The 16,032-nt window shown below is 35.5% G+C and overlaps 1 protein-coding gene across 6 annotated transcripts in view; it reads right to left on the bottom strand.

The window, feature by feature from the left end:
* LOC143235442 (transcription factor AP-2-epsilon-like) overlaps positions 1–16,032 on the bottom strand; it is a 187,765-nt gene that overhangs the window by 16,345 nt on the left and 155,388 nt on the right. For 4 of the 6 annotated variants that reach the window (XM_076473615.1, XM_076473616.1, XM_076473611.1 and 1 more), the window contains exons 3-5: positions 14,451–14,514; positions 12,952–13,201; positions 2,180–2,298 (exon numbers count right to left, since the gene is read on the bottom strand). In XM_076473615.1, the coding sequence (XP_076329730.1) occupies positions 2,180–2,298; positions 12,952–13,201; positions 14,451–14,514 (433 nt within the window). The remainder of the gene's footprint in view (positions 1–2,179; positions 2,299–12,951; positions 13,202–14,450; positions 14,515–16,032) is intronic. The other 2 variants (XM_076473612.1, XM_076473613.1) reach the window with 2 other exon arrangements.

Genomic DNA, 16,032 nt, shown 5'->3' with positions numbered 1-16,032 from the left:
TAACCCTTGTTTATTAGCCCTTTATTACTTTAACAACCATTACCTTACTGTGATACTCTCACACAGCTTAGTAAGAGTGACCCAGCACATTTTGTGTGCGCGCTAGTGAGAGATAGAGAGAACACAGTTTCTGGAGCATTCCGCTGTGCCACTGGAGGGGAAGGTGGGTAACTTGGTTTCTGAACCAATTGAGTTTTATATAAAATGTTGTACAAAATTAGAAATATAATCTATTAAAAGTTAAACTCGAATTTCCTCATAACAACGGTTGTTTATGATACCAAACATATGCATATTTTTTCTAATAACTATTCACGCAAGAACTTTAGAATATTAAACGAAAATATTTCCCATCTGCTGCTATTGATGTTCTTTTGTAACCATGTTCGATCAAAAGTCATCGCGACCATGTGGTATGGGTTAACACTTCATACAGAACCTCAAAGCTATGACAAAAGAAACGTTAATTAATCAGCTTGTGTTACGAATCGCGCTATTCGTCTGACCGGATTCTAAACATTTTTAAAGTTAGACGCCATACTGATATACCCACCAATGAACTATTTCTTAGGTTTTAACCAATAACAACACTGGTCTTGCCGAGTACAAATTATTCATTTATAACAAAATATTCAAAATAAAGCAGTATAACACATTAAACAAATTGTTTGGTTTGAATTTCGCGCAAAGCTACACAAGCACTATCTGCGCTAGCCGTCCCTAATTTAGCAGTGTAAGGCTAGAGGGAAGGCAACTAGTCATCACCACCTACCGTCAACTTTTAGGCTACTCTTACCAACGAATAGTGGGATTGACCGTCACATTACAACGCCTCCACGGCTGAAAGAGCGAGCATGTTTGGTGTAAAGGGGATTCGAACCCCGCGACCCTCGGAATACGAGTCGAGTGCCCTAACACCACCTGGCCATGTGGCGCCGACACAAAGAAATTGAAATGTTTGGCCAACATTTAATTGGTAGCTTTCCAAAAATCAACTCTTTCTAATCTGCAGATGTAAGTGGTTTTTTTTATCGTAAATAATTTTTGTTGTCCAAACAGTCACGGAAAACGATTAACCTACAAGCACTTAAAGTAAATTCGAGTTATTTTCATTACTACCAGTGGCGATAACAAGGACAAACAAAATTACGTAAACAGATTAAAACGGTAAAAAAAATCCCATACTATAGAATGGTATTAAGTGACAAATTATCGAATGAGCATTTTACTTTATTTAATGAATGTATGTGATAAATAAAAAGGTTATGAATTAATAGTTCGTTAATGCTGTAACTACAGAAATTGTTTAACTAATTGTTCAATCTAAACTAAAATGTTATAGTTAAAGACATTCCATCACAAGTTAAACTGGCCGTAATAATATATTCAGTCAGTTTACAAACTTTACATGGTTTTAATAATTGACTTAGGCTTAGCTATTATCAATACTGACCAAAATACTTCGACGTTTTGTATCGGTCTCTCTTCCGATTGATTTTTTTTTCTTCCATTTTCTTTTTCACCGTTGTTTTTATTTCCTACCTAGATTCCATTACAACGCCTCTAATTTTTCAAAGAATACATTTTGTAAGAGAAGCTTTTGAAACATATTGAACAGGCCTGTATTTAGAATGTATTGTATCGCATTGCGTTATTTTCCGAAAGACCTACTAACCAAACTGTGATATCGGAAAGGGATACCATGGTTCAATTCTTACCTCATTTAAAAGGCTTATCAATAACATTAGAAAACAAACAGAATACAGTAATAATTATCCATTGATTCTAATGACTAAGTTGTCTGGGGCAGCGTTCAGTCTTTATCTATAAAGTTGAACCGAAAAAGAAAAAATACATGCAAGGAAGATAGCAATAAGCAGAACGTGTAGTTCCTCCTAACAGTAACTTATCAATCCGTGCAATAAAGCCTTTAAGATGCTTAGTTTAAGAACTGCTAAAAAATGCATATTAAGTTCCATGAGCTGCTGTAATTAACGAATTACACAAAACAGGTTTTCATCTCGTACCACTTACGTTTATAAAGTCAGTTGTCATGAAACATCACATGTGAATCTTTATTATTAAGCAATATAAATAATTCTGAAAATAAAGAACAACACTAAAATAAATATGTATTAATGTGACTCTTACACACGAGAAAGATAAGTGGAGCTCTCACCTTCTACTAAAGATGTCAGAAGAGTGACGTTGGCGGCTTTCCGTCTTCCAGCTGGAAGATTTAAACCAATTTTCTCGAGTTTCTCACGAAGACATTTCCCGCCATTTTTGGATTTAGCCCTGACATATATAAAATCGATCATCAACAAACGTGAAGATACAAATTATATCAGATAAACATGAAATAGAAGTTTATGTATTCTTATATTGGACTACAAAAAAATGTTTTGGAGAGAAAACAAACACTAAAATTCGACCTTCTAATCTAATGTTATAATTTGAATGTTAGCTAAAAGTCGCATTATGTTAAAACGAAGTTACTTTGTAGGAGTCGTTCTGGAATGTTCTTCGCTCGATACCAAGGGCCTAGGAAATTCGAGGACTACCAAGAGACGAGAGTAGATTATATATACGAAAAGACGGAAGCATCGAGAGTATGGCGCAAGTCATTACAGTTCAACGACGTATTTGGATAGACGTTAATGATTCCGTGAAACTGTACAAGTTTATTTGTAGTACCACTAGCAAGGTATTTCTGTCTGGACGTCATTTGGTAACGTTGACCTACAACTGTGTACAAGTTAAAATACCTTGTAGCAAAGGCTACGAAAGAAATACACTCATTTGTTATCGTGACGCACACTACAGTTCGAATTATTTTCACCAGAAAATTTAAAAGTACCCGCCACAACGAAATTACAATTCTATAATAATAATAATAATAATATTCAGCTAACAACGTTCAAATCTGAACCAATCAACGACAGAAGCATTCGTTAGGTTGGGTTTTGCAACCAGAACAGTCTATGTAGGTACTTAACTAATGAGGCAGAAGGAGACCGGACAGAATGCGTGTTTAATCCCCGATGTTTCGTGCAAAGAATATGCGTAATATTATTATGTTTAGATTCCGTTTAGTTGTGTTCTGAAAGTGTTTAAAGAAAAAATATGAACTTAATCATGATGAACTGACTACATATACTTAAAAAAAAAATCACAATAATTTTTCTTTACACGAACAAACTGGTTTGGGCCAAGGTCCGCACTGTAGCTCGTACTGTCATATACTAAAGATAAAAAGAGTCACGACTGAACCCATGGTCTAATAATTACAATATGGCACCGAGTGACTTGTTGGTTGGATGTAGTTAATTCTAACTCAAATTTATCTTCCGATCGTTTTAGAACTTTTTGCACATAGTTAATTAAGGCTATCTGTTCATAACCATCAATAGTTTTGAACTAATAGAGTGAGGAAAGGAAGCCAGTCAACAGTCTGGTCGAACTGCGAGACTTACTGTCACTCTTTAGTGAATCCAACGCAACAAACAACGTAGCGTAATTTTAGAGCAACGACAACCAGGAGTTTGGATAGATAGTCTGGGCATAATAACTACTAAGCCACACCTGGCTCACTCATAACAATTTCAAATACAAAAATGTGGGCGAACAACATTTCTGATCACCTGAAAATTATATAAATCTAATCATTAATATCATAATTACAAATACTTCATTGTTGATATCAAAATAACAATCTCTATGGATCACTGTATCGTCATGTTATTCTAGACTTGGAAACGTCAGGTGCTTATAAATATTTTGTGTTTGTCTGATTTTTATGCTAAGCTACTTGAACACCATCTGCACTAGCCATCTCTTATTTTGAAATAAGAGGCAAGAGGGAATCTAGCTTGTCAGTACCGCCCGCTACCAGCTACTTTACTAAGGAATAGTAGGATTTACCGTAGCCTTATAATACCCCCACAGCTAAAAGGAGTGAATATGTTTGGGGACAAGATTTAAATCCTCGACCCTCAGGTTAAAAATCTAGTCAGGCCCCAATCACACGTTACTAGATGAACCGAGTGTTTACAAAATAGGTGGAAGAAGAAAAGAAAATACGAGAAAAATACGTCTCTAATTATCATTTAAAACTTGAAATAACATGAAGTTCTTATCTATTCTTGAAACATAAAATACACACGAGTTTTCCACAAAAAATTCTATGAAATTCGCAGGGTGGCTCCAAAATAACGGACGGAAGACAATGACCGCCCGAACTAACAACCAGAGGTTTACCCATGACTAGATTTCACCTTCGCTGAAAAGATAATTATTGAGAAGAGATATTTCCAAATCTTATGTGATATGACCAAAGCCATCTTTATAAAATTTTACCATCTATGAGGGATACAAGTTGTTTTACCCGTTTTCGATGTCGTATACGAGTTTAATTATACATATTGTTCGTTTGTTATTATAACACAAAATTACACAATAGGCTGAGACAACTACCGGTATCGAAACCCTATTTTCATCGTTATAGCCCCCCTTTAAACCTGCCGTTGAACAAACGAAGATTTAAAAAAAATTAATGACTGACGTTACTGTCTTTCAGTTATAAAATCATATTCAAAGTTAATTTAATACAACAATTAATTTTGATATACCCTTAAAATGTTATCTTCAGGTAATCACTAATCTTATTGCAACCCAATAAGACAGATTTTTAGTGTCTTATTAGAAAATGTTTCATAAGTGGGACACGCGGATTTTGCTTAATCTGTTCGTTCATGAAAATAAAAACTTGGATCAACTTTAATGGCGTGTGAAAATGTGTTTATTTCACGAAAGCCGGCCAGTTGTTCTTTCGGTAGCCGCAGAGAGACTTCCTGGCGCCACAAGCTTTACAAGTTTACCCGTGTACCACTCACCACTGCTGGTTTTCGCTGCAGAGGAATTTGCTCGAGGCAATATTACCGCTAGCCACACCTGCAAGCTTCTTAAGTTGCATCACCTAGGCAACAGGTATAGTATCGGCAGAGTTGTGAGGCCCTTCATGTTATAATAGACGCAGCCTGCTATAAAGCTCGTGCATTTTCTCCCTCCTATCTCAGGTTATTTGCAGTTTTTCTGAAGTTCCTAACGATTTTTTTTTTTTTCAGGGGGAGGTTTGTTTTATATGCAACTTGCTCAACGCTCTAACTTACTCTTAGGTCACAAACACACACTAAAACGTACGTGAACAATCGTGCCCGGAAGATGCAGTGTTATTTCATACATCCTGAAAGTTACACAAAACCGGTTACACATTTCTACCGAAGTTCATTACGATGTATATTAGTTATTGAGCAAAACAAAGAAACAAGTACCACCAAAGTACAGCCTACATACAGGTACATATACAATGCATCTTTGTTCTTAAAGTACATGATAAGTTCGGGCTTGTATAACAGTAGGGATACACCTTTATATATATATATATATATATTTAATACTATTCTGCAAGCCTCACGTGTACATGTTTATATTATTTATAAATCTGTCCATCCTTCTCTTACTTTCTCTAGTTGTAGTCTTAGTAAGATATTCCAAATTACCCCTTTCATCTGTCCGCTTCAATACTATTTTTTTTTTACTTCAAATATTTTCTCGGAATATGGATTATTTCCTTTATTCCCTTACGTTTCCAAATTTCATATTTTAAACTACGTGTTTATCGTCTCTGTTTACTTGTTGCCTTTTGTTTTCTCCTTCACACTTCTCGTTTTCTTCCCCAATTGTATTTACCCATTTATCAGATGCTCTACATCCCGTCCAGTTAACTTGAAAAGCGACGTGAAACGTGATAAAATCTCAGAACCACCACACATTTTTATTGTAACCTTGTACCACAAAGCAGGACAAGCGTTAGTAACAGCATAACTGACTTCAAATCTCTTCAATCAGTCCCGAGTTTTGTCTCACGAAAACAAAGAGATGTAAGAGCCTTTCATAGTAGAGACTTTCTTTTTTTTTTTTATAAACTTATTAACGAAATGTTAAGATTGTACGATTACTTTAAATCGATAGAGCAGAAGAGGAAAACTGCATAGAAACCGTATCAATTAGTCCGCAAAGGCAGTTTTCATTTCAAAATAGTGGGTGTTCAAATTTTCTTTTTGTATTCCTGAGCTAAGATGCTAGAGAACTGTGTGAACTAGTAGTCTCCAGTCTCGAATTGACAGAATAAAAATGAAACAACTAGCTAGTAAACAGTGGCCCTTATAACGCATCCGTGGCTATAGAAGTGAAAGGCATGATTGTTATTTTCGTTTCCCAGTATACCAGTAAGTATATGGATATGCAACGCTAAAATCCAGAGTTCGATTTCCCGCAAGGGACAGAGAACCTATTGTATAGCTTTGCATTAGAAAAACAACAACATTAATTTCTCTCTCTCTCTCTCTATTTACTTGGCGAGTCTTAGGTTCGTATCTTGTTCGGTCTCAACATTTTCTTTAGAAACATCAATACATTTTATGTGACAGAGTGCCATTTTTATAATTTCTATAGCACAATATAATTAATTTATTAAGTACTAATTATGTCCTGCTACTTTTCTTTACTTATGACAAAGTTAAAATACGTCAATCCTTCTTCGAAAAGTGTTCAGTAAAAACATTATGGTGAAAGTATCGAATCGAGACAAAAATGACTGAAATTGTTGTTAGGAGACAGAAACGTCATATTGAAACTCCTGTACAGGGAAAAATGACGAGTCAAGATAAATTTCTCTTTAAAAACACTGGAACGGTTGGAAAGTCATACCTTTAGTGTTTATTGAAACGTAAACTTGTTTAATTCAAAACGGATACGGATATTTGTATCAGTCAACCAAAGGAACATCCTATATCCTATTATTAGTCATGTTTGACCTTGGATGTTGATGAAAGCCCAGCTTCAGTGATGACGTACCTAAGCAACAGAACTAATGACTAATTGGAACTTCCAATCATATTTGATAAGAGAGATTTTAAGTTTAATGACCATCCATTAGGTTTTCTTTCTTTTTGGGATACAAGAGTTGTAGGTTCTGATAAATAAAACAAAACGTTTGTTTTACATATCCAGTAGCAACAACGTTTACAGTAATGTTTCGACCGATAATAAAGGGCCGTTATTTATAATTAGAGTTCAATTGTTGGGAAAACGTATTTAATACTTTAAAGCCAACGGTGCGTTATAAGAATAAAAGTGAAATTTTACCATTTGTTCAAAAAAAAAAAAAAAACCCTAAGCGATGAATGTGAGTGCTGTTGATTATTCGTCGATACTTGAAGTCGAAATGTTGTTGTTCATTTGTTTTTGAATGGATTTTGCTGTTCTGTAGTTTCTTTATTGAATGCTGCAACGTTTGTGTTAAATATTTATTCGAAGCTTCATTACATTGTATGTTTGTTATCAAGTTCCCAGCTGCATAATAAGCCACCTATGTTCTGACCTCCACAGAAACCAGACTTTTAGCCTTATAAACTATAAAACTTGCTGCAGAAACACTGAAGGGTGGCGGAGTGGGTGTTTCGTAAGCGCCATCTTCTGAGAATAGTCGTCCCTAATTTGAAACTAAAATACTAGAGGAAAGGCAGCTAGCCAACAATACCAACCACTAGTTTTCTTGGGTCACTTTGTCAGGCTGAATGGTAGGATTTATTTGTCATTCTTATAATACACTCTTTCCCTAAGAACTAAGCGCGATTTTGCGTTAATAGACGCATACCACTAGTTCATTCTCGGCCCTAAAATGAAAGAACATGTTATCTATGTGGAATACCTGTCACACGGCAATAAATGTCTGCGTAGTGATTATGTTACGTGGTGTAGCAGTAAAGCAGGACGACATTTGAGCGGAAATAAAACACTCCCAGGTCTCCACGCAAATAAAACAAATTATCTTCTATAACCCGATCTGCTGTTTAGTAAGGCAGTAAATCTCGTGTTTCTTCTAACGTGGATACTATTTGGAACAGTAAAAAAGAACCTTTCAAACAAAAATACTGGATGGTTAAACAATGACAGACAAACAAAGCTGCTTTAATATTTAGTTGTTTATAGTTGGTACGCTTTGTTAACCACCGATTACTGCAGAGATTTTATGATCACCCTCCAAAAAACCCTAAAGGACTGGATATTCAGAAAATTTCTGGTGACGGAAAATGTAAAAGAAAAATGTTGAAGCGAAATAACTAATAATTTTAAATTTATTCATAAAGACTGAATTGTACAATAATCTAAATAAAAAAAACATAAATGTGTGTATGTATGTTTGTTACTTACACATTTCCACATTTCTTGATTGTTTGGAATTGCGTATAAAGCTACACAACTGGCTATCTGTGCTCTGCTTAACACGAGTATCAAAAACCGGTTTCTAGCATTATAAATCCGCAGATTTACGACTGTGCCACTAGGGGGAGGGGGAGCATATTTCTTGATCAATCAGAACCAGATTTGACACAGTGTTACAGAATAACACGAGGAAGGTCATAGGAGCTTGTTTCCCTCTAATTTCATAACTACTTTCGGAGAAACTACCAATGTTTTATATTCCTCAGCATTGGAATGAACTATGTAACCACTGTTGTAAAATTCTGGAAAACAGTTATCATTCTTTACAGTATTGGTACCTTTATGCATTTTTACTTCATTTTTAATGTTTATTATGTTAAGAAAAAACAAGCACAATTTTCTATGCTTTGTTACAAATGCGATTTGATTTTATTCGTCCAACCGACGTGTACCTCACCTGGTAATAAATAATAACTAAAACAGAGAAAAGGGGTGGTTTTATAAGATGTACATTGAATACATTTCTTATAAATGAGCCTAAGTTTCTAATTATTCATGCAATATGTCAGTCATGAAGCTACCTAGATGCGGGAATTGTACAGTAGGCCTTTCAACGTTTCGTTAAGGTGTGAAAAGTGTAGAAAATTAAAGGGTTTTAAAAACGTGAGAAGAATACCGATAAGGTTTTACGAAACGGAATAAAAAGAACTCGAAGGGACGTTTCTTCGCCTTCTCTACTTGAGATGATAAACACAGGGTTAGAGGAACGGAAAACTGACAACCCGGTTATTATGACCCGAGGAATTTTTTCCGAGGAAATGAAACCGGGCGGCACGCGACTCTGGTGACCTAGCAGATGTTTTAGCCAACAAAGAATCCTGCCAATTTCCGCCCTTAGAAAGATTATTTAAGGGAAGAACTCAAGTTTCACACCACACGTTTATAGACTAAAAAGTTTTTATTATCAAAAGAAACAAGTATGATATTCTGGGAAAAAGAGGGTTAAAAGGTTCATTTTCATGTTAACGTCTTATCTACGATCTTAATACAAACTGACTAACTAGGCTATGGATGTAAAATGTCTTTTCACATCTAATGACACTCAAGTTTCTACCTATAATCGGGTTTTTGTTAGAGCAAAAAATGGTAATATTTGTTTGTTCAGTGGGTTGTCTGCGTGTGTTCTAGCCCAGATTTTCTACGTTAGAAGACCTTGAATGTTCTTGCTGAACCACTAAAGGAGGACAAGATGGAGTAAAGACAAAATTGTGAACAGACATTTTGTGCGACTCCATTTTATCTTCTTCGTTTACTTAAACTGCAATATAAAACATCTGAAGACTTTTCGTGCGTAATCGTATGTGCGCTAACGGATGTGTGGTGATAGCTGAGGCAAGGTATTAATAAAGTAAGGAACTAATATGTTTGTCCACCTATATGTACAAAATAAAGGCAATTTCTGAAACGAAACAGCATGATGACCTGATATTTAATGTTTGCTTGCACATTAAGTAGGAATATCGTTTTGAGGAACATTTATAGAAATGCGATGGTAATGAAAGACAGGTCTATCACTACTGAACGTCGTTGTTTTTGATTGTTATGAAGCTACACAATGGGCTTCCTATGCTGTGCCCACCGTGGGTTAACGAAACAATTTTTTGCGTTACAAGTCTAAACTTTCAGATGAAGCACTGGATTTAATATAGTTTATAAAGCCATCTTTATTTGAAACATGGAAATTGTCGTCAAATTTAATTTCCAAGACCACTAAAAGAAATGCGCATCGGTCATTTTTTAGTTTCTTTTAACTAAGACGACGACAATATCCAGGTTTGTTTAGTTGCTACTTGTGTCTCCCAGGAACTTCGGAATTTTTTTTTTTTTATCAGAAGTCGAATCTCATGAGCTAAAACTGATTCTAAATACGTTTTTACATACATGCCCAAATTGTTTATTTATTCACGCACGACACGATAAACAAGAAAAATTGAACGGGTGCGGCTCAAAAACTTGACCTGTGGCTACATGGAAGACTTGTCCAAAGTAATAAACAAAGTCTTCTCGCTGACTGTTCAGTTATGACTTTATGCTGAAAAGGGATAAGATATCAGCAACTGGAAGGTAGTTAATCTCTCAGAACTGGTGTGACCAGAGCCAGAAATAGTGAATGTAAATTATGTACGATAATGCTTCATAATCTGTGAACAGGATCACTCTCTAATCCCATATGGCTAAAATCACTTTCAATAAAATACCAGAAACACGATAAAAGACAGTATTAGCTAAAGTAGTAATCCCCCGCTCACACACTGGGTCTAACGTAGAACTGGAGTTTTTAATAACCGAGCTACTGTAAAATCATTTATGAGTGCACTTTAGGGTTTCAACCTTATCCTCACTCCCCTTACAAATCACATGCAACAACCCAACAATTCAATCAGGCAAAAACAAAAACATTTTCACAATAAGGTACAAATAGTGCTACATGTGAAAAAAAAAAAACAATGTGGGGTAGTCCATCTTTACGCGCGAGACATACGGTAGCGGCTTATTAAAAGGCACAATTTTCAAATTATTAACCAGTCTCGTCTTTCATATTTCAAGTAATAACACGAAAGTACGAGCAGGAAAATTTTATATTATGGAGCACACACGGTTCACCGAAGCAGGTATTCGGTAGGACTAAGTCACGCATGGGCTTATTTAACACGAAAAAAGGTCAAATGAGCATGATAGCCCAATTTCTTACCGCCCTTTTGATGCTATTCGTTAGTCATCAATTAATTAACAGTGATTAGCAATCACCAGAAAGCATGCAAGTGCATGCATACACCCAGAGTCACTATTCGAATGAAAATATTTAGAGTTTAAGCAATTTTAATCGCTGACTTCACACAAAATTTCCTTTGTGCAGTTGCACATGTTCCGAGTTGCACAGTTGTCTATAACTAAACTGCACGGTTTTCGTACTAAATCAGTTAATTGTATTTTAAAACTGTAAATCTCAGTCAATGGTATTCAAACATCCATCCGCCTATCAGTCTGTTCGTTTTTCATCATTCCTAATAAATATGGCCTTGTTTTCTAGAAGTTCCAGTCAATGGTATTGTTTGCTTTTAAAGTGCAGTTTCTAGCTCTGTGATGTAATTAAATATCCTAAACCTGATAATGCACCTCATATTTACGAGATAAATTTACCTCGTTCACAAAACCTCAGGGTGCTGTTATACTTTACTTGTATGTGGTTGTGGGCGTTTCTCTTATAGCAAAATTACATCGAGCTATGTGCTGTGTCCACCGAGGGGATCGAACCCCTCAATGGAGCGCTGTAAATCCGAATGCTTACCGCTGTCCCGGCGCGGGGGAGACCTCTACTTGTAAGCTAGTGATTTCAGGGAAGACAGCCAGTTAGTAGCACCCACTGCTGCAAAAGTTTGGAATTGAATAACAGATTTGACTGTCACTCTTAAAGTCACCTACGCCCAAGATGAAACTGCAGAGAATGTTAAATAAAAGTCGAGCCTTTCGATTCCCAAACCGGTACGTTAACCCCTGCATTATCCCTGGTCCTGTATTTTTGTGGTCCTTTTGATTCCTCAAGGCAGTGTTTCACACAAATATACATTATGTTTTATATTGGATTGTGTGTTTAAGTGAACTGATATGAATATTTTTCATTCAACTTGCAACTAATAAAAAAGGTACAGTTCAAGGAAACGTCAGTTATTAACGTCACTGTAACAAGATGGCCTCCTCTGTAAAGTTCTTTCTACCTTTGTCTCAGCTATCAAAACTTCACCACTAATTAGTTAGATTAATTACAGTAGTAATGGTATCTTTCTTACAATGTTCTGAGTGACTCGTACGAGTTCTTCGGTTAGTCAGTACCAAAATTAGGGAGTTTGATTTTCCGCGATGAACAGAGTACAGATAGCCCATTGGTTGTCTTTGCATTTAAATGAAAACAGCAAATGGTATTACTTTTGGAACCATAAAAGCAACGAAGACGTGGACTCACAATCAAGTAGGTGCAGAAACAAATTCATAAAAATGTGTTAAGAAATCTAATATGTCCATCTCTCGTTGATAGTTTTAGGGCTAACGTTACTAAAGTGTTTTTTTTAACATAACACATTCAGAAAATATTCTGACAGCGCACATACCATTGAGTACTTTTCACCAGTATGTTTAGTATATAAAGAAACCCATGCAAACCACAAAGAATTAGACTTCAGATAGTTGTGAAGACAAAAACAAAACTGATAGAAAAAAAGCGATACCAGCTTAATCGAAGTTTTAAACTAATGTCCTTATGTTTAAATGGGGTTTCGAAAATATTTTTGGTGTATGGTATTCTTCTAATCAAAATTTGTAGTCCTAACTGGCCTCCTAATCACATTTACGGTGTTTAGTGGTGTCCATACAAATATCCTGCTCTTTAATAGTGCTTTAAGTACATTTTCGTCTAGCCAGTTTCCAATAAAACTTGTTGGTGTTTATAGGTATTAAGTCACATTGCAGGTGTTTACTAATGTTTTATTTACATTTAATGGTGTTTAAAAGGCATTTTATTCACAGCTGCTTGTATTAAATGGTATTCTAACATATGTATATTAATAGTACGGCGTTTACTTAACACGTTTGAAAATAATGACTCACCTTCTCAAAACTCCTCCTAATAACGAAGCGTTGAGGCACTCCGGTGGAGATAATCGGCGTTGGACCTCTCCAACAGTCACTTTGTACTTGGATGTTGAGCTGAGCAAGGACAAGCGGCCTGGCACCGAGCAGAACACATCCGTGGGTGAGGTGACACCTGTAATGACCATTTCCCTGCAGTTGTCACTGTGTCTCGGTTTGATGCCTGTTAGAAGGAGAGACGGAGGGAACACGGGGTACGTCAACCGACCTGAGTGAATCCCCCAATATTTCAGAGGAAGAGCAGGAAAGAAAGTTCCAAGTAACCGAATATTAGAGATAAGAGAACACCAGAACCGGAAGGAAGTGAAAGAAAGGGAAGTAATAGTTATCATCAGTGTTAATAGAAGCAATTTTGGAGAAAAACTGTCAATTTTACCTTCAGTCTCAATTTCCATGTGACGTAATCGACCAAACTTTATCAATACTCATTGTGAAAGGGCAAATTTGGCCATAAAGTGTCACACTGAAATCTCCAACTGAAAATAGGTCTTCCTTTAAATTTGTTTTTAAGGGTAATGGTCCAGAAAGATCTGGATGTAAATGTGGAATAAAACATTGTTTGTTCGTCTGCTTCATAATTTTTTATTTTTGCAAAAATATACACAAAGCTATCTACGCATAACCGTACCCAACTTTGAACCAACAAATTAGGAAGAATACATTTAGTCAACAAAAACCACTGTCAACTTTTAACTGAATTTTGGGGTTTAACCGCCACTGTTTTAGAGCACCCACTGTATAAAATATGAAGAGCATTTTCACAGCAATGAGCCGTGAACATTGGACTCTCGGATTCACAATACGAGCACGCTCTCCAAAACAAGGGCTTTAAGAAAAGCGTCGGTAAATGTCTGATACATAAGTTTCAAATGAAATGTTTACCCAAAGCCTGTTATCAGTTTTGATTTTCTTTTATTAAAAATATCTTAAACGGTCCGGTTAAGTCCGTCACTTTAAAATAAATTAGTCTGGTGGGACTGAGTGTGTAGTGAGCTCGATTGCGAATCTGAAGGGTCCATGGTTTGCATCCCATGATCACAAAATTGTGCCCCACATTTTGAGGCCGTGAATGCTTTATTCGATTATAGGTAGTCCAAGAGCTGATAAGTCTAATGAGTTACTGTACAACTACCTTTCTACTGATCTAAAAATTCAAAATTCTGGACCGGCTAGTTTAGATAGCCTTTGTGTACATAAGTTCAAATATCAATATCCAAAATTATATGGAAGTTTAGACGACAATACGCTGAAGGTCCAAAAGTTATCTATATTATTTACTGATTACCCAGAGCACGTTACCTTTGTAAAAAAGGGCAATACATTGCAATAAAACTATTACAGTATTCAATGTTTGGTCTTACTGTACTATATCAAAAGATCACTAATGTTAGGAATGTCCAATTTTAAAACTCTGACACAGTGAAAACTGACTGTAGGGAACACATACTGTAACGTACCTTTTCTTATAACACTGTTGTGGTCGCCTCCGAATATGTTGTTCGCATCTTCAACTCCTGTGGTCTAAGGTAAGAGAAAAAAAAACAAATAATTAAAAATACATTGTGAAGTAATAACCATTTCCAAACAAAACGTACTGAGAATTAAACGTTCATAATTAGTAAAACATATCCATGGCACGGCCAAACCACAAATAATCGATAATCGGAATTTGTAAAATTATATCTATGACAATGCAAAATTCGCAAACAACTGATTATCAAATCTATGGCAACGGAAAATTCGCTATTAGAAAATAATATCAACCACGTCGGTCAATTTTTATGCAAATCAGACATTTCAGTTGCACTCATGGGATATAAAATGCAAATGCGTGATCATTCAGCCTATCCATTATTTAAGAGATCTCTCAAAACACGTACGACATCGTCTTAGCTGTCAATTAAAAAGATAGAAATGCTCCAAATTATTTAATATATTTCACTAATGTGGAGCGTTATCCAACAAGTGGAAGCCTGTTAATCACAGCAGGCTGTTAGGAACTGGTAAAAATGATCCAAAGCATCATTATCAAAATGTGGAACCGCTCAACTCAAAGCTACAGTTGGTCAGATAAATTGTAAGTTGGCTTCAAAACTCTCAAAGTGTCGTTATCAGATGTGAAATCGCTTCCAAAACAAATGTCACACTTCCTCAGATGCCTCGTGCATTGAATTCAAGCATTTCAAAAGGAACATTATCACGCTTTGGAACTGCTTCCAAACCAACACCACAGTTGCTCGAACATCTTGTTAATTGGCTTTAAGGGTATCTTAAGTGTCATTATCAAGATGTGGAACTGATTCTAAATCAATGAACAAATTATTGGACACTTATAAAATATATGCCATCATCCACAACACAAGCAGATGACAGTTAACTACTAGTTTTAGCTTGCTTTAGCTGCATGGTTCCTAAAAGTGAACCAAAGATTTTAACAATTTCTTTACCTTGCCGTAGCTATAATACTTATCCTCTTGTTTTGTGCAGAGTTTTTTCTATATAGAAAATACTTATCTTTATATCATGCAGGAATAAACTTCAAAAAACGAACGTTAACCTAGACTGGGTACAACTTCTGAACTTTGTCTTGAAAAACAATACAGATCTAAATGAGACTTGATGTTCAATATTTCAACAACTTATTTTATTTTTATCAACTACAACAAAAAAGAAAACAATGAAATAATTTGGGAAATAAAACAGAATTGTTTGTAAATGTGATTTATGTATTGATTCACTGTTTCCTTGTATGGTAGATATTTTTAAATATTTATAAACGACAGGATTAACATCGCACAACTTTACAATTATCTCACTATTTGTAAGTTAACAGAAAAAGATCAAAAGACGTATCTGTATTTTTAAATCTTCAAGACAAATTATTATAAAATGTTTAGAGATATAAATGCACAACAGCATGTTTCTATTTCTGTCATAAAACCAAGGAAAGTGTTGACAATTATGGATATCGGTGACTACAACAGTTCCCAGTATCCACAGCTACAGATTTCAGTAATCATAAAGACAGCTGCAAATAAC

Source organism: Tachypleus tridentatus, chromosome 12, assembly GCF_004210375.1.
Source record: "Tachypleus tridentatus isolate NWPU-2018 chromosome 12, ASM421037v1, whole genome shotgun sequence".
Classification (NCBI taxonomy): domain Eukaryota; kingdom Metazoa; phylum Arthropoda; class Merostomata; order Xiphosura; family Limulidae; genus Tachypleus; species Tachypleus tridentatus.
Note: the sequence above shows the minus strand (reverse complement) of the source record. Positions and strands in the feature narration are given on the sequence as shown.